A 23,527-nucleotide genomic window follows, 5' to 3' on the forward strand; every position below is an offset into this window, starting at 1 on the left:
GGAGTCAAAGCTAGACACTCAAGCTGTTCTTTAAGGGTTTTTCTGGAATACAGAAGTTATTTCAAAAAGTTCAATTCTGAAGCATTTGGCAGAATCTAGAAAAGTTAAGACATTTAACTGCTTATGATTAAAGGACTGTTTTCTTTCTAGTCTCAAATGCATAATAAAACTGATGGTGGTTTCCATCCATCATTGTTTTTTATACATGCTCAATTATGCAAATGATAAATCATGAACTCAGCTCAGGCTCCAATACTGATTCATGTGTAACGCAGGCGATGTGGAGCAGATCTTAGCTGCACGTTAAAGATCAAAACACTGAGCATCATCAACAGCACAAGCAATCCCAAATGGAAACCCCCTGAAATGAAGAATTTAATCAAAAAGAAGACAGTTTAAAAACGTTTAATATATATATTTTATATAATGTATACTTAAACAAGACAATGTGTCTTCCAAAATTTGAGAAATAGATGGACAATAAAGGAAAACAAACTAATGACAAAAAAAGATCTTGATGTTCCTTTCATGAGGCTCAAAGAGTAACCAATAGCTCTTCCAGCAATATGGAAAATAAAATTATTGCGTCAATATGAGCACTTTGAAATATGCTGCCTGGACTTTTAGTCATGTGCCATCATAATTCAAAGTATGCAGAATTCCAACTGAAGCGAACAATACATCAGATATTTGATAAGTTAGTCTGGAAGTCTGAGGTCGGTTGTCCAGCTAATGCAGCGTTAAGTTGGATTGTAAACCTGCAGACAGTTGCTCAAACATACTGAACAATGTTGATTTAAGTGCTTTGACAGAACATTAAAATAAAACAAAAAACACAAACCAAAAGGTTCTAAAACCAAAATGTGGAATCATTTTAAGCATGAACCTTCCACCAAGTCAGTCAAATTTTTTTTGGCCTCATTATAAAGACTTCACAACAAAATCAACTCGTTCTTTAAATATGGGAACACTTTAAAAAATATATTTTAAACTTACACTGTTATTACAAAGAGGAAATGAACAACGATTGGTGCCTACTTCATCAGCTAGGGTGCAAGAATTACTGAAAGGAGGACAGCAAAATGGCGGTGTACGTCTACATTGGTCTCATTTGACGGTTTGGGAACAGCTGTGGTCAAGCGCTAGTCTCTAAACTGTCCCCAGCAACCCTAAATGTTTTTACTGTCTTTAATACGGAAAACCTACTCATACACCTCCAACCTGCAAACAGCGAGTCTGTCTGGACACAACATGACTGACTGCTGCCACTATGACTAACAAATATGAAGCTTTTAAAGCAAAAGTTAGCCATGCATGAGATCCAAGATTCTATTTCTGGCTGAGTCAATTTAGCATCAAGCTGGTCACAGTAATTATTAATAGTAATCATAAATTACATGCTCGATCCCTTTGAAAAAAAAAAAAAAGGCAATTTATTGTGCCGTGTAGGGTCCGCATCTTGATTTTCCAGCAACTGTTCAGAGTTTAAAAACATGCATAAAAATAAAAAAAACAGATAAATGGATGGTTGGTAATCAAAATGGTTGTTCATACATTCTCCTGAAATCATATGCCCACACACATACATTCACACATCCGATCGCTCCCATTTGCTTACAAACGTGCAGTGCAAACACAGAAATGGCAACCCCCTCCCTTTCCCCCCTCTTCCCCTCAACTTCAGGAACGGTCCCACACTTGATTTGTAACAGCAAGTTCCAGAAAGAGCACTTGTTAAAAAATAAAGGGAAAAAGAAAAATCTGAAAATGCAGAAATATGGCTTTACATTTAAAACTTTTACAACTGATGAAAGATTTTTCCCAAAAGGTTTTCATTTTCCTAATTTTTGATTATACTAGTAAAATTCTATCAAGTACATTGTGTTTGTATATGCAGTCTATGCATGAACTGGTGACTACTTGTGTGTGAAGCTGGTAGAGAGATGGTATTTGCTGGCATAACCTGGTTTTCAAAGTGTCAAGGCTTTGATGTGGTACCCAGTGTAGTGCAGCAGAGGTCCCGCAGGGAAGCCTAAAGCAAACCCTGAGAGCATGTACACAGACAAAGCTGCCAGTCTATCCACACAAACCTGCTGAGGTCAGTCATTCTCAGTGTGTTTATTTCACACTTAATGATCCCCGTACTGTCTGATTTGCCAGTAAATGTGTGTGTGTGTGTGTGTGTGTGTTTCTGTGAGTTTATGTGCGTTAAAGATTGAATGAAAATGTGTCTTGTGCCAGTTTCTGTAGGTGTTGTTCAAAAATCCTCAGCAGTGCAATCGTGTATGTGGGATTGTGATAGTGTGTAAGCCTGCCTGCTTGTTCAATAGTTTGATTGATCACTCCCGGATGCTTGCAGAGTAGGAGAACTGAGGGAAGTGCTTGCGCGGATCTGAATCCTCTGCATCTAAACTGTCATCTGGAATACGCAAACAAAGAGAGGGGAGACAAATACATCCACAGGTTACACACAGAATGAAATATATGTAAAGCTAGTTTCACAGATGTAGATGCACTTACACTTGTCAGGGGGAGTTATCGTTATGGTTTGTGCTGTGAACTCGTCATCAAAGTAACGCGTGTCTGTCTCTGATGTTACCTGGGGCTTGAATGGTGGAATAAGCTGAAGGAAAGGAAAGGATGAGTGTCACCTTACATGTAAAACATCTTATCATAAATAGAATCAGAATCAGAATCGGGTTTATGGCCAAGTACATTTACACATACAAAGAATTTGACTTGGTGTATTGGTGCTAAACAATTAACAAGGAAATAAAGCAGAACTAGCAACAACTTAAATAATACAGTATAAGAAGATATTACAATATATAAAATAGAATTTAAAAATAAAAAACACAAAAGGTGTGATGTAGGAGCTGTGCAGTGGACCATGAGAAAAAAAAATCTTAGCGTGTGTAACTACTCACAGAGTGAGCATTATTTATTTCATCCAGCACCTTACCTTCTTTTCAAGTACATCTTGCCAGTTAATGGCGGTGAAGAACTTGTGACTCATCACATCTTTGGCATCATCCGGTCCACCACCGAGCCTGAACACAAACACGCTCATCAACACCCACTTAACAGCTTACCTTCTCTTCGTGCAGGAAACTGGCAGATCGTTAGGGTCATTATAAATGTACCACAAGCGTACTCGTTGGGTTGTTCTCTGCCAACCATTATTTACCATTTTCCCACAAACGTATTTTTTCTTTTTTTTTTGTACTGCTTCCAGGTGCTTGTGTAATAAGCCTGCAGGCAGAGCTCCATGTGCTAATATTAGCAGCTGTTTGACTCTTCTCAGAAACGGTGCTGCTAGACCAAAACAACAATTGATTATGTCCCTGTTTATGACCATTACTCTGCACCAGATCTAATCAAGAAGGAACATGGGCTTCAAATGTGTTCACTTCATTTATAGATAAAGACGGGGTGAGCAAAGCAGACACATGAAGAGCTTCATGACGCCATGTTTTCTCAGCCACACTTCATGTAAAGCTTTAGTCTTTGCTTCTGTTCGTTGTCTGATTTGAATAATAAACTTTTGTTTTGCACAACATAATGAAATATTTAACATTCAAAAAGAATTCATGTTCAAAAATCAGTTGGTGGTTCTTGGTTGTCAGCCCTTGGTCTTTTAGTGGAAAAAGAAAAGAAGAGGAGGAGACAAATAAGGAGAAACCGCACTAAAGGGTGAAAGCATGGATACTACAGCGACATGCTCAAGGGGCTTTCCTGAACCTGTGAGGAGAGCTGGAGAGAAATTAAACCTCAGAACAGCCAATCAGAGAGACTCCTCTCACCGACCGCCGATTCTACATGTTGAATTGGCCAAAAAAAGGCGAGTAGCAACGGAGCCGGACACACCGCAAAAACTAGGGTAACGACCGCTCAGCGACGGCCGACGACCTCCTTGGTGTGTCACGGCCTTTAGTTCTGAGAACTAGTGACACTTCAGCTTACTAATACAGAACTATGTTAGGTATCCTTTTTTTTTTATCTTGTGTGTTTTCCCTTATAATCCTTACATATAACTAAGTATTTCTCCTTTATTTACTAAATTAGTGCTTCATTATGCAAACACAGAGCAACAACATCTAACTCCAAACCTTTGTTTTGGATCCTTTTTGAGAAGACCAGCTAGTAGGGCCTTGGCTTCAGGAGCCAGGTTCTTGGGGAAGCGAATCTCCTCCATGAGGATTAGCTCAAAGAGACGCTCGTGGTCTTGATTGTAGAAGGGCAATCTACCACACATCATCTCATACATGACCACGCCCAGTCCCCACCAGTCCACCGCCCGTCCGTAGTCGTTGTCCTCCAGCACCTGGTAGTGAAGGAATATGAGGAGTTGATTTAAAGACTCATTCAGCTCTTTGGCTGGTTCTAAATTTAAAAATGTTGTCACAGTACTTTTGGATATCACGGGTGAGTTACCTCTGGTGCCAGGTACTCCGGGGTCCCACAAAAGGTTTTCATGGTGGCACCGTCTGTGATGCCCTCTTTACACAGCCCAAAGTCTGTTATCTTTATATGGCCATCTTTGTCTAACATAAGGTTCTCCAGCTGTGCACAGAAAGATACACGAGAGTCAAATTGGTGGATAGTACAAACCTGAAACCTGGAAAATGTCAGACAGCATCCTTGTGTCATTAAAGGAAGAATGTGCGACTTTTTGATCCAGTGGATGTTGCCTTTGAGCACCAGCATGAAACCAAGAGAAAACTGCTGTTTGGCTGCATCTTCGCTTTACTAAAAGGTTCCAGCAGCACACCTCTAAGCCCCCTCCACTTGAGTTCACACAGAGGAGTTTAGCGCAGACAGCAGACAAAATTTGTCCTGAGCTCGAGCTGCAGTTTCCTGTGGTCTGCAGTGTTTGTGTTAGCAGGCTAATGTTAGCACACTTCACATTGCACATGAAATGTCTAACGTGGCATAATTTTTTAACTAGTTCCTGTCTTAAACAGCTTTTTATAAGCAAGGGGAAGAGTCGGCAGTCCCGTCCATGTAAACATGTTGTTAACACGGCTCTGACAACAACACAGCCAGGGCTCGCGCTTCTCACTCGCTGTGGACAGTCATGACTCAGAGAGACATGTACACAGAATATATAAGATTTCTGCTGTATTTATGTATAAAATGTCACACATTTTCCACATCATCCTTTGAAAAAATAAACCCTACCATCAGAGAAGCGAGCACATTACCTTTAAATCCCTGTAAACCACATTGCGTGAGTGTAGGTACTCCAGTGCTGACACTATTTCTGCACCGTAGAATCTCGCTCTGTCTTCTGTGAACACTCTGTCCCTTGATAAGTGAAAGAAGAGCTGAAAAGGGGAAAAAAAAAGGCAGACACAGAAATATTATTCATGTAACTTGAGATACTTGATTTTACAATTTTAAAAATCCTTGGTTTGAATATGTTTCTTTTGCCAGCAGAAGAATTTTATTTTCTGTTTGTAACAGAGAAACATCATCTGCAATTAATTCAAGAGAGAACATTTCCTCTAGCTCAATGCTTCCCAAAGTGTGGGCCCCCTGGTGGGCCATGTGGGTACTGCATGTCAGCTGCTAAAAGCCCTCCACCAAGTATAAAAATCAAAGAAATATCACAATAATGATGATTCACCATGAGTCAACCCTTTAAGTGATTAGTAAGGCGTGTCATGACTATTCATGGACATAATGTTTAGTAAACATTTGTGTCTATCTTGCCATAATATCATGTTGTCATGTCCAATAATTTACCCTAACTGAAAGTGATAGCTGTAGTCATAACTTTGACTTTATCAATAGCGTAATAGGTGTTGAGACAAGAAATTACCGGTACCTACCAGAAAGAGGAAAACCTACAATGTCATATTATTGGAAACAGCCCCTTATACATTGACAGGATATGAATATCCATGATATACCTTGTCTTTAATGTATAACCCATGGAGGCATAATGTTACACAAAGTTGTTTCAACACTGAGCCCACATCAGCGGTAGTAACAGAGGCGTCACAGGGACAGGAGAGTGGCAACATAAAACGTCTAATTGTGCCGTGCGGAACAGTGCTGTGTGTGTGCATGTTTGAGTGTGTGTATGTGAAGTGTCCTGGGACACTAATATTAAGACAGTAGATATTCAATGTCAAAGTAAAAAGGAGTACCAACGAAGGAGCTTCTCCGTTAAAGTTAAAGGGGCTACTGATGAGTAAGGTTAAATGTTTCTGGATGCATGTCTACAATCATTTGGAAAATATTTAAAATTATGGGGTATTTCTTAAATGTTTTTTAAGATTTATTTTTTATTTCGTAGTTTTTATTAAGTTAGACAAAACTTTGAAATTTTCAATCGCTCCACCATGTGACTGTCTGATCTGGATGCTTCTAAATAATATGAGAGTTGGATTCACAAGCCCAGGAAGCTTCCATGCCTGCTTGCTTTTTTTTGGCCATCTTAACCCAAACATGACTGTTGTGAAATATTCCTTAAGTAAATGTTTAAAATAATAATGAATTACTTGCAGCTACAATAAGCAATCATCTTTAAAAAAAGAAATACCAGGTATATAAACACATTTGAAAACCAGGTGAGAAGATAAACTTACCTCTCCTCCATTTGCATACTCCATTACAAAGCATAGTCGATCATGCGTTTGAAATGCATATTTAAGCGTCTGTTGGGGGTAGAGCAAAAACAACAGTGATTGCATTAAACTGTTAAACGGTCCATTAAAGTTGGAAAGCAAACACTTAAATGCAAGGCAACTCACTGTTAAAAAGGGATGCCGCGTATTTTGGAGAACTCTGCTTTCTGTCACCGTGTGTGCCACCTCATCCTAGAGCAATACACAAACACATCACACATTTGGTACATGTCACACCATTAGATTTCAATACTGTCAAATATAAGTCACTATTTCACTTTCATGTGTTTTAGGGCCCTATGAAATCACTTTGGATTTGTTTTATTTTTTTTACCGGCCTAAATAAGAAATTGTGTTTTTGTTTTACATACATTTGTTTCAGCACATTTAACTGAGGTATAATGGTGTTATATTCTGTTGGATCAGATGAGGTCATGGGTGATATAAAGAACACCCCCCTGCCTCTGTATTCTTTTGAAACGGTGGTAGTGCGCAGGCCACCCCTGCTACCCGCTGAAGCCATCCCTGCATTACTTTATAAATTAATAATAAAAAAAATCACATTTCCATCTTTTTTTTTCTCGCTGTAGCTTTGACAAAGTGGAATACTTAACATAAGCAGACTTTTCATTTAGCAGATGTGTCTGTATGAGTGAAAAGTAGAACGTGCATTATCTTCAGTGTTTGGATATCTCCTGGCGCTGCTCTGTGTGGATAAGTTCTGTGGGATAAGTTACGTTGTGAACGTTAAGTTACAGACCATAAAGACTCGACCTGTGAGTGTTTGTGTGTATCAGTAAGTACATATGGTGCTCCTGCATGCAGACAGCACAGGAACTGAGTTATACCAAACGTGCTTTATAAAAAAAAAAACAGTTAGATTGGTCGGAAAACGCAGATTATTTCACAAGTTTTACATATCTCACCCACATTTCAGCAAATTGTGAAATTCCGCATTTTACAGTTGATTCCATTTTCAATATGGAATTATGTGACTTTGTCTGTGTTCTCCGCATCGCAGGAATCTTAGGTCCCTTGTGTTTACTACTTACTTTGGCAATGATGACTTCTTTGCGGAGGATTTTCATGGCATAGTACATCCCTGTTGCCTTCTCCTTCACTAAGATCACCTTACCGAATGTCCCTTTGCCCAGCAGCTTCAGGTAGTCAAAATCACTCATCGTCTGTCGGATCAAAAGTAAAAAAAAAAAAAAAAAAAGTCTTTACAAAAGCTGAATACATTTACCAGTGCACTCACACCAGAGTCAGCTTTAGCCAAGGTTTAATAATAATAATAATTTATCCTTTATTAATTCCCAGAGAGGAAATTCAAAAATCAAGTTTCCTGAAGAAGGCACGTATACTACAGCTGAGAGTGCTAATGGGACTATATCCACTGTCCTATCTCTCCAAAAAAAAAGATTATTTCTCAATCTATGTGAACAACATTTTGATTCTGCATTGTGCTGTCCTAACTAATGTTGGTGGTGCACTGCTTAAGATGTATTCTAACACACATGTAATCTCTTTTGTGAAACATAACACAAAGAACTGAGCCTTAAACTTCATAATTGAAGCATAAAAAATGCTTCAAAAATTGAAGCATAAAAGTGAACTCTTCTACTTGTTCTAAATTATTCCCATTTTCAGTCTTACTCATCAGCTTGGTCTCTTTTTGTTAACGTCAAAAAACAGATTATTATATGTAGACTTTCTTTATTGTAATTCAAAGTATTTCACTCCTTGTTTAACATGACGAGGTCAGCAGATAATGGAAAATTATAGCCAGTAAAATCACTTGAAGTCAATTTGTATGATTCAAAATACCAACAAATCCCTTCCAATCATTTAAAGGTTGCTTCACATTAAAAAAAAAAGCTTAGAGAAAGATGCTTAAAGTTCGATCAATAAAGATAAGCTCGACTGGACAAACACAGCAAACACTAAGAGGCCAGGCACTGAAGTTGCAAATACTGACCACTTTTGAGCGGGATTTGGACACAGCAATCTCCATCTCCTCTGCCCCACTGCTGTCACTTGGTGAGCCAAATTTAATCTCCATTGGCTCCTCGTTCTGATGCTGACTCTTTAGGCCGTTTGCCACCGCCTGGATCGATCGCATCCATTCCTCCCTGACACAGAATAACAAAACACTCATTGCCTTTATCAAATCTAGAAAAAGACATGTCTACCTAACTCTGAATCTATTATTCTCATCTAAGTGTTTTGTTAAACTTAACGTATTCAGACAGATGTTATAAAAGTTTAGCCAAAAACACATCTTACAGGGAAGACAGTAGTATGCAAGCTTAGTTGAGAATGGAGAGGATAATCTGGGGGCTGCCTGCTTGGATTTGATACTTGGCAGAACCAAAAAATAAACAAATGATTGCATTGGTCGAAGCTGAATAAATCACATCCAATCTGGCAACGAATCCAGTCTCCAGCATTTGGTTGATCTACCTCTAAAAAAGAAAACTGCTCTTGTTAAGGTACATTGTCTGTTTCGTTTGGTGATGTTAAGATTTTTTGCCAAAACGACATAATGGGTTTTGCTACTCTGAAACACCATACAATAATAAACCAATAATGTTAAACAGGAGTGAATGGAACATAGGTTTAATTAGCCGCCCGTCACACTCATAACCACATTTGTTCAGTTTGGATAAAAAGATTCAGCTTTTTTAAGTTGTTTAGGTGTTTCAGTGTAGACAGAAAACATTTGGAAAACAGATATTTTAACATGCAATTTTACATTTCATATGTACTGACATAATCCCATAACAATGACCATTTCTTACATCAAAGCAGAATATACAACATGAATTAACCCATTGGAATGAATGTGTTTTTTTTTTTTACCTTTCCTCATTACTGTCTACGTGGAAGGTGCGCTCAATAACAGAAGTCCATTGCAGGCAACGAATGACAAATGTGTTGGGCCTGGGTCGCTCTGTCTTCATCAGCTGGCATTCTACAAGGCATACACACATGAGTTAATACTGAAGAGTCGACTATTACAATAAAAGATATGAATCATTTGTCGGAGCTTTAATGCAGTGTTCTGTCAAGATGTGCTGCCTTCTCGAAACATGCTACCATAGCACAAAACAATAACAGAAGCAATCAGTTTCCCCATATTAAATAATGCTTCAAGAACATAATAATGTCATATTAATGCACTACTCTCAGTGGCAAATTCATTATCAGAGTATGGGGGGAAGTTTTGGTACTAAGACTTCGGGGGAAGCGTATCTGGATGGACAATAATCTCCTATCAAATGCATGGTAGCACATCTCGATGGGTAGCAATACTCGATAAAACAACAAAAAAAAAAACTGACCAGCAACTGAGAAGTTGTTTAATGGTGGGAGGTTGACGTCACTGGACACTTCAGGCTTTTCTTTGTAGCCAATGAAAGAGCCATCACTCTTTAAGATGAAGTAACGAGGCCGCCATGTTTTAATGTATTCACCTAGAACAGAGACAGATACAGTTTACAGATAGCCGACAAGCCTATGGTGCAAGTACTAACAACTCAAATTCAAGATTTAAATCCAGACCATCACTTCAATTGACTCTAAGATGATGGAAAAGGAATACAAAGGGTCTCCTTACCTCTCTTTTGAAGCCATCCCTCTCTCACAACACTGACTTCATTCATACTGGGGCAGAACACTCTCTGGGTTTGGAATGGGCTGCAGACAAGCTTGTTGAAATTGTGCACAGTGTTTCTATTGAGCAAGTGCCTTACAGGGGCTCAAATAAAACCTTTAAAGTGTAATACCTGGAGAAAATAAAACAGATAAGCACACGGTTAATGCAGAATTTGGGTGTCAGGCTGCCAATACATTATCAAATCAAAGCTTGATAAAGCCAGTCATAGCAGTTAGAAACCAAGGATACTGTTATGTGCATACTGACTTTTTATAACTCAGGCTAGGGTTATATTGTACACTGTATTTCCTTTAGGAAGTTAAATAAACACTAGGATATAAATGTCATTATTACATATATAAATTTGTTTTGAAGGAAGTAAACTTTTAGTAAGTGAGGTGGAAGTTACAACATAAAGCAAAGGCAATTTCTCAAAACAAGGGACATTTTCTGCAAAGTGCTCTTGATGCTTATCTCTGTGTTGTCACCATAGCACTCTGTTCGGGTAAATTCCTCACCTTCTGAGGCTGTTCTGTTGCCTTGAAACACAACTCCACAACAAAGAAAACTGCTGAAATCTGCACGTCTGCTCACCGCCTTATCTTACAGTCTCACACTTATGACAGCTACACAAGCTCCATGTTAAAAAACAAGAGACAACTTCATGAAATACCCAGGTGTTCAATGTTTAGATATACAGTATATATAAAAAAAACATTTTGGAGAGAAAATGCTCCAAATATCTGCATTTTCTAATGTAATATCCACCCACAGGTCCTGCAGAGTGCTGGTGGAAAGGCCTTGGTGATTCAGGGTCAGCACTGAATCAACAGCTTATGTTAGATAATAGGTTTAACAGAATTTCAGAGTATTTCAGTGAAAGTGAAGGGATTGGATATTACAGTACATACAGTCACCGGAACACAAAGACTGTTTGAACTGCTTTGTTTACTAAGTTAAAAACAGATAAGACTTCCCACGACTTCGGACTTTTTTTATGGTGCATCCCCGGTTGTTCATGCCCCCGCACATAACGCAACTATTTCACATATTTAGGGTAATTGCGCCTTGCTTTTTGGTATCATAAAATTAATAACGATGACATTTCACTGGAAACTGTTGGCCAGTTAAATGATCAATAATCTTTACAAACAGGACAATAACATCTAGCACACTGGAGTTAATCATTAACATAAAGACTTTACAAGGCCTCTCAGTGAAGTCAGTTAAATATATTTAATTGATGACGACTAAGCACAAGCACACTTTACCTAACATTAACATAAACATGAACATAAACATTGAGATAAACATTAACGACATCCTGATCCTTTCAGCTAGCTAGCGGAGGCAAAGTCAACAAACGTTACCTTTCGACTCCAAGGCAGGCTGTGAGCTTTTCCTACAATAAATTCACACTGAACAAGTATATAAATAACTCTATAGATCTAAAGCTAATGGTTGGTTAGGCTTGTGGCGCCTCTGACAGCAGTGAGGACACTGACCATAATCACAAGGCAGCTAGCAACAATAGCTTTAAAGCTAACAACTAGTTAGCATGTCTGTTAGCAACTTGCGATAGTTCTCCTCGTTACGCCGGTTGTTCTTACCTAAAACAAACAGCTGTCGGTTCTTAAAGAGGCCTATAGATCCCAAAGAAAAGGCTTCCACTAGATATCTCTCGGAGCTTGTGTGTACTGATCTCTGTCAGTGAGCACACAGCTTGTTTTCTTCTCTCACAACAACAGGAGACGGCAGCGGCGTGTTGGTCTGTAGCAGAGGTTCACTGAGACAATATGCGAGTCAGAGGGACAATGGTCAACTTAATTCAAACTTATCAGATAGTAGTGTTTTATATCACAGATAAATTCCAAATCCTGGGCAGAGAAAACAGTCTCTTTGTATATTTAATGCGGTCAGTCGCCTGCTTAGCGTGGTAGCCCTCTTCTCCAGACAGACACTACAGCAGCCTCTCAGACGGAAGTGACGTAGGACGGTAAAGCGGGTCCACTGCACCTGAACATCAAGTACCATACTGTAACCGTAACCTCACATGACTGAGGGACAAAACATGACTAAAGTATAAATAAATACATGTTGGGAGAAATGCATACAATAATGTATGAATAAATAAATAAATGCATCAATAAATATATATATATATAAATAAATGCAACAATTCATATAAAAATATTCATAAAAAAAAAGTATTTCTGTGTCCATGTTGTACGAGGAAAAGTAAATATGTAAATTAAGTGGGCCGTCCTAACATTACTGAAGTAGGATTGGTCAATTTTGAAAAACAGACAGAAGAAAATTTACATATATACTTTTCATCTTACAACCTGGACACAGAAATAAATAGATGTGTAAATGTAAAAATACGGAAATAAATTAATAACTCAATTAATGTGGAATTGTAGGCCTTGATACATATATAACTGTAGAAATACACTAATAAATGAATAAATACAATATATATAATATACAGTAAAAATATATAAATAGCCTTTTTCATTAACAAAGTGTATTTATTATTTATTCATTGAGGTATTGTTTTCAGCATTTATACATTATTGTATGCATTTCTCCCAACATTTATTTATTTATACTTTAGTCATTTTTTGTCCCTTATACACATGACTGGACAGAGCAGTAATCAAATTATCTCAGAAATACGCAGGAAATAACCCCCTCCCATAGGGCATAATTCTATTAAAATCCTTTCCCTATATTTCCAACCCCTTTCTAACAAACTCATTTCTTTTAAATGTGTAATTCTAAATATAATTGTTCAACTGACTACAATGTTGTGTCTAAATCAGGAGTGTTTAAAAAAAGAGGCAGATGCACATGTAACAAATGTTTTTTTTTTTTTTAATCAAATATCATATACAAAAATGAATCCTCCTTGTATGCATTGTGTCCTAAATAATGTTTTGTCAAGGAGCTTTACTTTGTTGTCTTTGTTGCTTTCTTTGCAGGTAGCGAGCACGGGCATCGTTGACAGTAGTTTCATTGTTTCTCCTCTCCAACTTCTTCATGACATCCTCCTTAGAAACCTCTGAAAAAGAAATACTTATAAGTAATCTATTAGACTGTTATAATGACACAGTTAAACCACTTTTGTACTACTCAACAACACCGTTTTCACCTTCGATCATTTCAAGCATGGTCAAAGCTCAGCTACCTGCAAACACTTTTAACTAAAAAGTTGTATAAAATTGCCATTTTTTATAGAAACTTAATGTATTACTCTGATAACCTGATTGTCTTTTGGCTGCTTCCCTGCTCTCCCATTGTTTCATCTCGTCATCCGTCACTTCTTCTCTTGCCACATTGCTCAGCTCATAGACATCCACCTCATGGAGTTTAGGTAATAAGTCCTTCACCCATTCATATCGAATAGGACAAACCGTCCTGATGTAAACACGTGAGGTCACCAGCACATCATGAAAGACGACCCAGTTGAGCTCATCCTCCTGATCAAACAGCTTCAAGCAACAAGGGAGATGGATAAAAAAAACAACATATATATTAGCATTACACCCATTGGGTCTTCCATTAAACTAAGTTGAATTGATACATTTATTTTAAATGTATTTAAAAAACAACTTACTGCTGATGATGGATGAATGTGGACCATGGATCCGTGGCCATCCATTGTGCAAAAAACCTTGCCAACAGATCTATGTTGGGTAAAAAAGTAAATAACTTAAAAAAGTAACAAATGGAGTCTTTTTGACATTTTGATCATTTAAATCCTACTTGGTTATACCTTCTGGCAACATTGGTGAAGTATCCTGTGCACAGGCATCGTCTCAAGAGTTCACTCTTGTTGCCATCAAATGTTTCAACAGGGAAATCGCTCTTCTACAAGAGACAAAGAAGCCAACAATCAAAAATACAATCATGCATTATCACATTAGTGTGGTGCCAAACAGAATGACTGAGTAACATATGACGGAGCATGTACCTGTTGGAGGCGAAGGAGGATCTCTCTGAGCTGAGTCTCCACACTGAAAGCTGACTTCAGAGCCCTCCAGTGGATCCAATTGTCTTTACACCAGCCTGAGGGTCTGTCACTGCAGAATGCAATAAAGGCCTACACTTCATGCTGGCTGGGATAGTTTCATCATACTGTATCAAGTTTTAGACTAACACTGACGTTTCCTTTCAAACACAAAAAGAAATAAATTGAAAGTTTGTTGCACAATTAATCAGTTAAACTGTTTACCTGGATTTACATGCATGAAACACACTGAGGAGAGTGGCAAAGTCGTTCATGCTGCCAGTCCTGGAAGCCAGTGCTCTGTGCTTTTTATCTGCCTCTTTCTGCTTGTCAGGGTGGCCTACAAGTTGGAAGAGATCAGTCAAAACAGTGTGAGTTCAAGGCTTAAGTCCTCACACTACAATTTAGCACTTCTCTAAATATACCAAGCTGCTTCAACTTCAACTCTTTTTGTTCCCAAAGGTGGGGCGATTCGTTTTGCTTACCTGGTCGGATAAAAATGTTCTCCACTGACAGCATGGCCGCCACAGGGAGAAGCAAGTCCTGACAGTCGAGAGAGGCAGCTTTGAGCAAGGCCCTGGTAAGGCCTGGTTGCAGGGGGAACTCTACCATCAGCTCCCCAAGGTGGGTCACTCTACCTGTCCTAGAGCCCAAACACAGGAAAGTTAAAGAGGTACACAGAGCATTAAACCAAAAGGTTGATTCATCTGAGCAGGTACAACTGCTTACCTGTCGATGGCATCAAATTGGTAGAGCTGTTTTAACGCCTCAAGAATAAACCTTTCTTCTGGACAGTCAAGGTAAGGGAACCTAATATAAAAACATCAACCCATTATTATACAAAGGGAAGAGAACATGTATAACTAATGACCTATAAGAGTATAAGAGTGCACATACACACAGAATGAATATCTAGTACCTAATGACATCATGAACGCCCAGACACTTGAGTGTGAGTATTACTGCAGTTAAACTTGTCCTTTGGATTTCTGGAACTGTATACTCGGGCATGCTCTTCTCCCAGAATTCCTTGTTGTAGATGCGAAAGCATTTCCCAGCTGAGGTTCTTCCAGCTCGACCTGCTCTCTGCTGAGCCTCGCTCCTTAAAACAAAATTAAAAACACCCCAAAATCCTTTTTAGCAGCTGCTTTCTTAATGGCACGTGTAAGGAAGATAGTTACTCCAACAAACATATTCTTATAGGTATAAAATGACAACATTATTATACAAAAAACTCACTTTGAAATAGGCACCACCTCCAAGATATCCATGCCCACCCTTGAATTGTGGTTGAGCTGCTTCACAAACCCACTGTCCACAATGTACCTTTTTTTGGGATTCAGATTTATACAATTATTACAGTACCTAGACTTTGGTGAATTGGTTTGATACTTCAGTGACGGCAAGTGCCTCTCACTTTATGCCATCGATGGTGAGGGATGTTGCTGCAATGTTAGTGGCCACCACACACTTCCTTATCCTTGGAGGCGGAGGCTGGAAGATCTGCCTCTGTTGATCTGTGATGAGAAAAAAAAAGGAATAAAAGTTTATTCTTTCACAGCATTTGTGTTTTCTTCTGCAACACCATCAGAAAGAAAGATGTCTAAAATAATAAGGGGTAAGCTCTAGACCAGCTGTTTTTGTAAAGTGTCTTGAGATATTTGTTAGGAATTGGCACTATAGAAATAAAGATTGATTGCTTGATTGATTGAAAAAAGAAACAACTATATTCAACTTCACAAAGACCAAAGTGAAACAGGTGTTGTATATTCATATTTTTACCAGTGGGCATGGATCCATAAAGTGGCAAAATGAGAAGTCCATCGACTGTTTGGTCCTGAACATCGTAGCGGTAATCAATCGACTCAGCTTTCTCATACAACAAGTCACAAGCTCGCTCAATCTCTGATTGTCCTGTCAAACATATAAAACTGATGTTTAAATATTTCAGGGTTAAGATTAGTTTGGGATGTTATAGCTCTATAATTAAGACTTACCTGTCAAAAACACAAGAACGTCCCCCGCCATTTCACTTGTGTGCACATCAAAGGCTATTTTGACTACCTAAGAAGTACACAAGATCAAATTAAAAAATGCTGCAAGCAACAACTAATTAAAACTTGATTGATCAATGCAGAATGTAAAGTTATGATGTGATGTCAAATGCATTCTTTCTGTAAATATGCCAGAGAAATAACTCAAAGTAAAAGACTTAGTACCTCTTTTATGTAACCAGTGCTCTCTATGTCTTTTGGTCCTACAGCTGAACCAAATGTGCAGGTAACCGGATAAGTCCTCCCAGGAATTTGAAAGACTGGACAGTCACTTAGGAAGGCTGAAAGTTTATCTGTTTCTAAGGTGGCTGACATCACCACCACCTTCAGAGGGAAAGATCGGCCCCTGGTGGACTTGGCAGGATCAGAGAAGACTTTTTTCAATAAACCTAGGAGAATATCCTGTAAAAACAAAAAAATAATACAGAGGGGATGAAAAGAGTGACCGCTTCAAAAACATTGATATTCATCTTATCATGCAAAATCAAACATTGGTAAAATGTGAACAATACTGGATAAATGTCATATATTGACTGACCGTATTGAGGCTGCGCTCGTGGACTTCATCCAAGATTACAACACTGTACTTGGACAGGAAAGGATCTGCCAGGATCTCTCTAAGCAAACAGCCATCTGTCATGTACTTCACCACTGTGTCCTGGCTCAAACAAAGTCAGAACTTTAAACTATTTAACATAAACAACAAACACATTATATCACTGGAGTTGTCTTTGTCTTTCACCTGTGATGTGCAGTCGTCGAAGCGTACTTGGTAGCCAACCTCTCTGCCCAGAGTGCACTTCATCTCTTGGGCTACTCTCTGGGCCACAGTGATGGCAGCCACACGGCGGGGCTGGGTAACACCAATTGTGCCATCTTTACTAATACCTACAATGAGAAGACCAAGTAATACATATGAAAAGGGTTTGATCTGTAGCTACACAAGACAAAACTGTTGGAACAATTAACCCAATCATATTAGAAACAATACCAGCCTCAACTTATTTAAAAAACAATCATTTATTTCCTGCTTGGTCAATTAACCAATGTGCCATCATAATCTTTCTCTGCCATAAGAGCTTATTTTCCTTTTCCCCTTTCTTTAATTTGTCTCTTTCTTGTTTTGCCTTCTTGAGTATGTGTTCTTGTTAGCTTTATTGTTTTTGCTTGGACTACATTAATAATATGTCTCTGTGTTACATGTTTCTCTTTAGGAGGGCCACTCGCTCCTCCAGCACATTTCTTTCAAAATGTACATTTTGTTAATTAACTAATCATTATGTACTGTCTGTTTTTCCATTGATCTATTATGTTGATGGGTTTTTTTGTGTGCAATAAAAAATAAAAAATAAAAAAAACTCAATCAGGACGAAGCCGCTGTTGCATTGGAAAGCAAATAGACTTATTTTAACCCCAAAACAATTGACATGTTTTGATTGATATGTTTATTATCCACCACTTTAACTTCATTATTAACAGTGAAGAACAGCACTTACCAGCTTCGTGCAGGTACTGAGGAAGTTGAGTGGTTTTCCCGCTGCCAGTCTCACCGGTGACAACTAGAAAAGTGCTGTCTTTTACAGCTTGAATAAGTTTGGCTTTATGCTTATATATAGGCAGATATTTGGACTCAGACATCATTCACCACTCGGACTAGCCGTACCATCAGATTTCACTGTGAGGAGCTAAACATACATAATGCACTGCTGTGACAGTCACGCAGCACACGGTTTAATCCTTTTGTATGCCCACAGACAATAAGCTGTTCTATAAAATACTTAAAAAGAACTTCTTCCTTGTCTCCTTTCTTGAACACGACACGTTCAAACAATGACTTCCGCAAACTAAATCTTCCTTTGTTTTTATTGGTCGATTACGGGCACGTGACCAAAGACCGTCTTTCACAATAAAAGTCTGGCTGTAGGCTTTTTTAAAGGCAAGCTTTATTAACACTGTCAAGTGTCAAGCCAAAAGCGCATTAAAATGACCACAATAAGCGCGTTGATTCGTTTACTATAAGTCTAGTAATTCTGTTAAAAGAAACGAAGTCCTTGAAGTGAAAGTTTTTCATGCACATAGGAGGACTGGATGGACTTTATAAAGTCCAGCATGTAGCCTACCATTTGGTAGCCTCTAAGTAATTTGTATAGGGGCTATAGGGGTGATAATTCATATCTAGGGTACTGTCAAGGTCCATTGATAAAGGCACAGAAAGAAGCAGTCAGGGGCCACAGACAGGCCCTTAAAGACAGCGTGTGTATAGTTTCACTCTCAGCAAATCAACTATGCAGTGTAGAATAGATTTATAAATCCTACTTCACATCAGTATTTCAGAATTATTTAGTTAAAGATTAAGTACAAAAACAAAACAAAAAATAGCCAAGAGTTATACATTACTAACTTGAAGCATAGGCTCACCTATAGTGAAATACGAAAAACTACCATCACACTTTTTATCAGAAATGTTCAAACCAAAATAACCAGCTGCAGGAAATGTGACAGTGTTTTATATTGTCAACTAATGGTAATAGCGATGGAACAATGGAGTGACCGAGTTAGTACTGATTGACACTTTATGCATACTCTGCCAATAGTGTATGGATGTGTGTGAGTGAAAGGCTGGTTTGAGACATGTAGTGAAAGCGTGTTTTGAGTGGTCAGTAGAAAAGCGTTGAGTAGCTGTTTATCATATCTCACTTTTATTAGGAAGCTTTCCCTGACCTCTCATCATCTAAATGAGACCTCTCCTGAGAAAGAGAACCACGAGTTATCAGTCTTTGCCAATCCAACTAATCCTAGCTTTATTAGATGTCATAACTTTATTTACTGAGACAGAAATAGATTTTTTTTCCTAAAGGAACCAGTATCTCTTGGGGAAAGGCTTTAGGTTTTTATAGGGCAGCTGTTTCAATACCCAATTTAACATAATTCCATTCAGACTGAACTGTGGATTTGGATAATCTTTATTGTCCCTGAGGGGCAATTTGGACTCTGGGGGGCTACTGAAACTTGTATCATTCCACATTGAATTGATTTTTAAAAGATCCTTGAGTTGCTAACTATGAAAATGATAACATGTGTGCACATTCATGGCCATGACAGTAAGTAATGCATTTATTTTTGTTGCAAATTATGGAAAGTTGCTTCCCTATATAGCTGTCAAGTTCTTGGTGTTTTACAGTAGATAAAGAAGAGGTCCACCAGAGACCACACTATAAAGAATCCTCTGTCCAGACGATGGTGTGATCCATCTTGATTTACGCCTTCCTGAAAAAGTTAAGAAACAAGATGAGAGCCATTGTTCACAGTTCTACATACAAAATGTTTCTATCCATTTACACAAGTCAGCATAAGTATTTCATGCTGCAGCTCCACATACCACTGCTGCAGGACTGGGAGCAACCTGGTCCTTTACATATCTCTATGTCACAGTGGAAATATACCTGTACGGGAACATCCTGTTTGTAAAAAAAAAAAAAAAAGAATACAAAGGCTCAAAACCAGCAAAGCACAAGTATATAACATTATTTTTTTATTATTATATGTATTTGTGTCATTGTTTTGAATTTCTCTTACATACCAAGCTTTTAAACGTTAAGGGCTTCACAAATGAGAACATCTTGACGACAAACCATTGATGAAGAGAGGCATATTTACGCTCCTTACTGGAAACAACTGGCAACACAACAGTCTTGTGGCTGTCACCACTGAAAGGACATCTGGTTTTGTTCAAAAAGACACACTTCATTAATCAGTGTACAGGTAAGTTGGTTACATGATCTTTGTATGTAAAGATTGTCTTTTACTTTCATGTGAGCTCACCCTTTAACAAGTAGGTTCCATCTTTGTGTGTCGAGTGGGTTTTCAGTCGGAGTCGCCCAGCAGTCCTTCAGCACCAGCACCAAATCCTTGTCTTCATGTTTGAGCACAAATACCTCTACATACACGGGAAATCCCAGCTTAGTCACTGGAGGGTGACGAGACGAATAAAAAGACCGATAATTGGAATCTGTGGATTTTACAAAACGGGGAAATAAAGATATTTGACATATTTGAAGAATATTTGGGGGAATTTAAACGTACATAAAGATACACTAACTTACATGGACAGTAAAAGTACAGATCAAATGAAAATATAAAAGAAACAAAAAATAAGCTTGACCTTTGGCAAACCTCATCTCAGCCCTCAGTGTCCCCTCACTCTTCAGTGTTGAGAGGTCCTTGGATGTTTCTCCCTGAACATTGAAGTCCAGCTGGGCAGTTTGGGACAGCATGAAGCTACAATGCACAGTAAGACTACAAAATAAAACGTAATGAGTCCCATTTCCTTCAAATGGAGGTGACAAATTAAGTTTGAGTTTCTTACTTGAATGGAGAGTTATGAAATATAGAACCTTTCTTCCATTGTTGTTTTACCTCCATGTTGACTGAGTAGGTTATAACCCCAGCACCTGTCTACAAGACACAACCAAAGCGGTTTTATTACCCTCCAAACAAAAAAAATACCATCTGATCTGACTAACAACTGTGCCTAAGTGGTCATGTATTAACATTTACCATGGACTGTGCACCACAATCAGTGAATGGAAATCTGAAGGTGACAGCTTCCTTGGATCTTTTATGGGGTTTACAATTTGCACTTTGGCTAGACGGGATCCAAACTGTGTCCAGGTCCAGAGGGGGGACTGTGGCATTCCTAGGAATCTTAACTTCAAACCCATCTTTGTTGCAGAAAACATTTCTTGATACCAGTGGGTACTCATGTTTGTTCATCTCTGGGGAGAACACATTAAGAATCATTGATTAAACTTTAGTTTGAAATATAATGTTAAGCTATTAATCTGCACACTTAACAGTTACCGCCTTTAATTTTCCTCTCACAGATGACAGGTATTGTCTTGGCAATTTCAAGTCTACCCTTGTAAGCCATGATGACAACAGTCAGCTTTGTGAAATCATTCTAAAGGAGAAATTGGTTAAAAAGAAGATTAAAGGAGAATATGTAAAATAACATTGTAGATATTTATTTTGTAAAATTATCAGACAGACAAGCTCAAGTGACTTGTCAGCTTACTTGTCTTTTCACAAAACATCCGTGGGAAGCAGCTGTTAAGATAATGAAAGTTTCAGTTTCTCCCAGAACATAGAGGCATTGTTTTGCTACAGCAAGGGCTTGGTAATATCCACCGTGTTCATCTATGTGAAATGTGGACACAAACAAGAGCACAGCTGAAACTATTGAAAGCAATGTGTCATCATCAATAAATAAAAAGTTTTGTGAGGCCATCTTACCTTGAACATAAATGGTGAAAGGAAGATCAGCAAATTGTTTCTTTGATATGAAAACAGACATGTATCCATCATGACAAGTCGAAGAACTGCTGTTGATAATGTAACGAGGTGTTGCATGAAGTTGTTTAGAAACTGCATGGGCTCCACATTGCACGAGGAGGAGTGATGATGAAGTAAATGTCAACATAATGAAGAATATAGTATAGGACACCATCCTTGGATATTGGCACCAGGTGGAGCAGCTGCTTCTTATTTGACTTAATTGGTGCAACCTCTTACTCAAAACTCACGACTCATTCTGAAGGTCCAGTGTTTTAATCAGTCAGTGTCTGCTGCCTTCCTAAAGTTTGTATTCTCTTCCTGTGCCTTCATGTGTTTTTTCACATTGCTCAGAAGATGCAGGTGAACAAGAAGCTTAAACTCTCCTGTATTTTTATTCATGAACTGTTGAGGAACAAAATGCTTATATTTTATCTGCAGGTCAATCTGAGAGTTTGGTCTTATTAGATCAGCTTGCAGATTCATTGTTTAAAGTGATTGGCACAAAAACACATCTGACATACAAGAGCTCATTTGACACAGACTACTTCTTGATTGGTTGATCTTATTTGTGTTTTTTAATCTTTATTTTTTTCCCCAAGCATCCATCACTTATAGTCTAATACAATGTACAGGCAGAAAAATGAAATTATGTGACAAAAAAAATACAAAAAAAGGACAAGAATTAAGTTCAAACTATTTATGTCAATCAGCATTTAGTAACCTTCACTGTGAAACCATACACACATCTGCTTAAAGGTCCGATATGTGAGATATCGTCTGAATTAAATCATTAAATGACCTTAATATCATCAGACATTGAGGAAACATGCAATATGTAATGCCTGTTGGTTAGCAAGGCATGAAAGCAGGCAAGAGAACTGGTTCAGATAGAAATGATTCTACCTGACCTAAAACAACTGAAACATGGTAAAACTAGGATCAATATTGGAGATGCTTTTGAAAAATGGAGAGAGGTTAGAACAATGAAAGGTTTCAAGAAAGACAGATGCGGAGCTAGCTAAACACTGAAGCTTCATTGTCAGTGATATGTGCACACTGACTCTAGGGAGGAAGGGGCGGAGAGAGACAGCTCTCTACAATGTTTTGAATTTGGACTGCAGTACCAATTTTAAACACTAGGTGTCAAAGTTACATTCCTCCTTTGTGCTCTACATTTGTTGGAGCTGGTCTGTGCTCCTGTTGTAAATCGGGTTTTGGTATTCACTCTCTGTGAAGGAAACAGCAGAAGTGAGAGTCATACAGGGCGAAGTATCACATTGTCCTTAGATAATACATATTCATTCAGAACTCACTTGCTTTAGCTCTCTTCTTCCTCCCATCCGCTGCAAATGAATGACAGCAGTCAATAACTTTTCACTTTTTGTACTTCATAACTGCTATTTGTTAAATTAAATTGAAATACCTCTGTTTTGGTTCTCTGCCTGAGCTGCTTGTTGCCTGCTGATTTCACCCTGGTTGGCTGTGAATAACAATAATTGAGTGAAATTTCGAACAATGATGAAATGGTAGAACAAGAACATATTCAAAAATGTTGTATTACCATAATAGTGCCGACCGAGGCTTGAATTTCTTAATCTGTTGATGAGATCTGGAGATGAAAGAAATTAATGCGTTACTCTAGTTTTTCACAACAGTATGACAGGTGTCACCAGTACTGCATTAATTCTTCTGAATATTAGGCACCTGTATGGAATCTCCGTTTTGTCCTCTGACTTTCCATCCTTACAAATCTGAACTGATTTGTCTCACTTGTGCTTTGGCCAGGTTGAGAAGTGTCAGGATCAGGCTGAACTGCCGGGAGATTGAACTGATT

General features: G+C 38.3%; 4 protein-coding genes across 6 annotated transcripts in view; all 4 read right to left on the reverse strand.

The window, feature by feature from the left end:
- Window positions 1–389: 389 nt before the first annotated feature.
- On the reverse strand, window positions 390–12,274 carry akt2 (v-akt murine thymoma viral oncogene homolog 2). Its single transcript, XM_020644571.3, has 14 exons — window positions 11,904–12,274; window positions 10,255–10,423; window positions 9,980–10,111; window positions 9,498–9,609; window positions 8,614–8,767; window positions 7,688–7,819; window positions 6,762–6,827; window positions 6,597–6,665; window positions 5,205–5,327; window positions 4,435–4,563; window positions 4,110–4,324; window positions 2,963–3,050; window positions 2,521–2,623; window positions 390–2,419 (listed from the first exon to the last, which is right to left on the reverse strand). Exons 2-14 carry the CDS (start codon window positions 10,298–10,300, stop codon window positions 2,340–2,342), a joined length of 1,449 nt encoding a protein of 482 aa, XP_020500227.1. The 5' UTR covers window positions 10,301–10,423; window positions 11,904–12,274; the 3' UTR covers window positions 390–2,339.
- Window positions 12,275–13,143: 869 nt separating this feature from the next.
- Window positions 13,144–18,211, reverse strand: dhx40 (DEAH (Asp-Glu-Ala-His) box polypeptide 40). The gene is made up of 17 exons (XM_020644587.3): window positions 17,856–18,211; window positions 17,102–17,247; window positions 16,898–17,017; window positions 16,525–16,761; window positions 16,303–16,369; window positions 16,088–16,219; window positions 15,723–15,822; window positions 15,545–15,631; window positions 15,225–15,407; window positions 15,035–15,115; window positions 14,791–14,948; window positions 14,531–14,645; window positions 14,270–14,378; window positions 14,072–14,166; window positions 13,913–13,982; window positions 13,559–13,787; window positions 13,144–13,357 (listed from the first exon to the last, which is right to left on the reverse strand). The coding sequence occupies exons 1-17, from the start codon at window positions 17,998–18,000 to the stop codon at window positions 13,236–13,238; spliced, it is 2,196 nt and encodes a 731-aa protein (XP_020500243.1). The 5' UTR covers window positions 18,001–18,211; the 3' UTR covers window positions 13,144–13,235.
- A 1,238-nt stretch (window positions 18,212–19,449) lies between these two features.
- LOC109992117 (zona pellucida sperm-binding protein 4) lies at window positions 19,450–22,133 on the reverse strand. Its single transcript, XM_020644615.3, has 10 exons — window positions 21,652–22,133; window positions 21,434–21,555; window positions 21,220–21,319; window positions 20,917–21,134; window positions 20,726–20,814; window positions 20,522–20,655; window positions 20,182–20,368; window positions 19,940–20,078; window positions 19,739–19,817; window positions 19,450–19,626 (listed from the first exon to the last, which is right to left on the reverse strand). The coding sequence occupies exons 1-10, from the start codon at window positions 21,863–21,865 to the stop codon at window positions 19,535–19,537; spliced, it is 1,374 nt and encodes a 457-aa protein (XP_020500271.2). The 5' UTR covers window positions 21,866–22,133; the 3' UTR covers window positions 19,450–19,534.
- Window positions 22,134–22,245: 112 nt separating this feature from the next.
- The window catches only part of LOC109992069 (uncharacterized), an 11,122-nt gene continuing 9,840 nt past the window's right edge, over window positions 22,246–23,527 (reverse strand). For all 3 annotated transcript variants that reach the window (XM_020644544.3, XM_020644543.3, XM_020644545.3), the window contains 5 exons: window positions 23,398–23,527; window positions 23,255–23,302; window positions 23,117–23,173; window positions 23,007–23,036; window positions 22,246–22,921 (listed from right to left, as the gene is read on the reverse strand). The exon at window positions 23,398–23,527 is cut by the window's right edge and continues 47 nt beyond it. In XM_020644544.3, the coding sequence (XP_020500200.1) occupies window positions 22,863–22,921; window positions 23,007–23,036; window positions 23,117–23,173; window positions 23,255–23,302; window positions 23,398–23,527 (324 nt within the window). In that variant the 3' untranslated portion in view covers window positions 22,246–22,862. The remainder of the gene's footprint in view (window positions 22,922–23,006; window positions 23,037–23,116; window positions 23,174–23,254; window positions 23,303–23,397) is intronic.

The sequence above is a fragment of the Labrus bergylta genome, chromosome 11 (assembly GCF_963930695.1).
Source record: "Labrus bergylta chromosome 11, fLabBer1.1, whole genome shotgun sequence".
NCBI classification, from domain to species: Eukaryota; Metazoa; Chordata; class Actinopteri; order Labriformes; family Labridae; genus Labrus; species Labrus bergylta.

What these genes read in the sequence shown, in the direction of transcription:
- akt2 (XM_020644571.3), bottom strand. Translation starts at nt 10,300, where the DNA reads ATGAATGAAGTCAGTGTTGTGAGAGAGGGATGGCTTCAAAAGAGAG. An exon ending in AAGAAGTCATCATTGCCAAA is followed by an intron (nt 6,828 to 7,687) that starts GTAAGTAGTAAA and finishes GTATTGCTCTAG; the next exon opens with GATGAGGTGGCACACACGGT. An exon ending in AGTATGCAAATGGAGGAGAG is followed by an intron (nt 5,328 to 6,596) that starts GTAAGTTTATCT and finishes TCCCCTTTTCAG; the next exon opens with CTCTTCTTTCACTTATCAAG.
- dhx40 (XM_020644587.3), bottom strand. Translation starts at nt 18,000, where the DNA reads ATGATGTCTGAGTCCAAATATCTGCCTATATATAAGCATAAAGCCAAA. An exon ending in GGCGTTCATGATGTCATTAG is followed by an intron (nt 15,116 to 15,224) that starts GTACTAGATATT and finishes TTTTTATATTAG; the next exon opens with GTTCCCTTACCTTGACTGTC. An exon ending in TTTCATGCATGTAAATCCAG is followed by an intron (nt 14,379 to 14,530) that starts GTAAACAGTTTA and finishes TGCATTCTGCAG; the next exon opens with TGACAGACCCTCAGGCTGGT.
- LOC109992117 (XM_020644615.3), bottom strand. Translation starts at nt 21,865, where the DNA reads ATGGTGTCCTATACTATATTCTTCATTATGTTGACATTTACTTCATCA. An exon ending in ATTGTGGTGCACAGTCCATG is followed by an intron (nt 20,815 to 20,916) that starts GTAAATGTTAAT and finishes TGTGTCTTGTAG; the next exon opens with ACAGGTGCTGGGGTTATAAC. An exon ending in TGAGATGAGGTTTGCCAAAG is followed by an intron (nt 20,369 to 20,521) that starts GTCAAGCTTATT and finishes TAAAATCCACAG; the next exon opens with ATTCCAATTATCGGTCTTTT.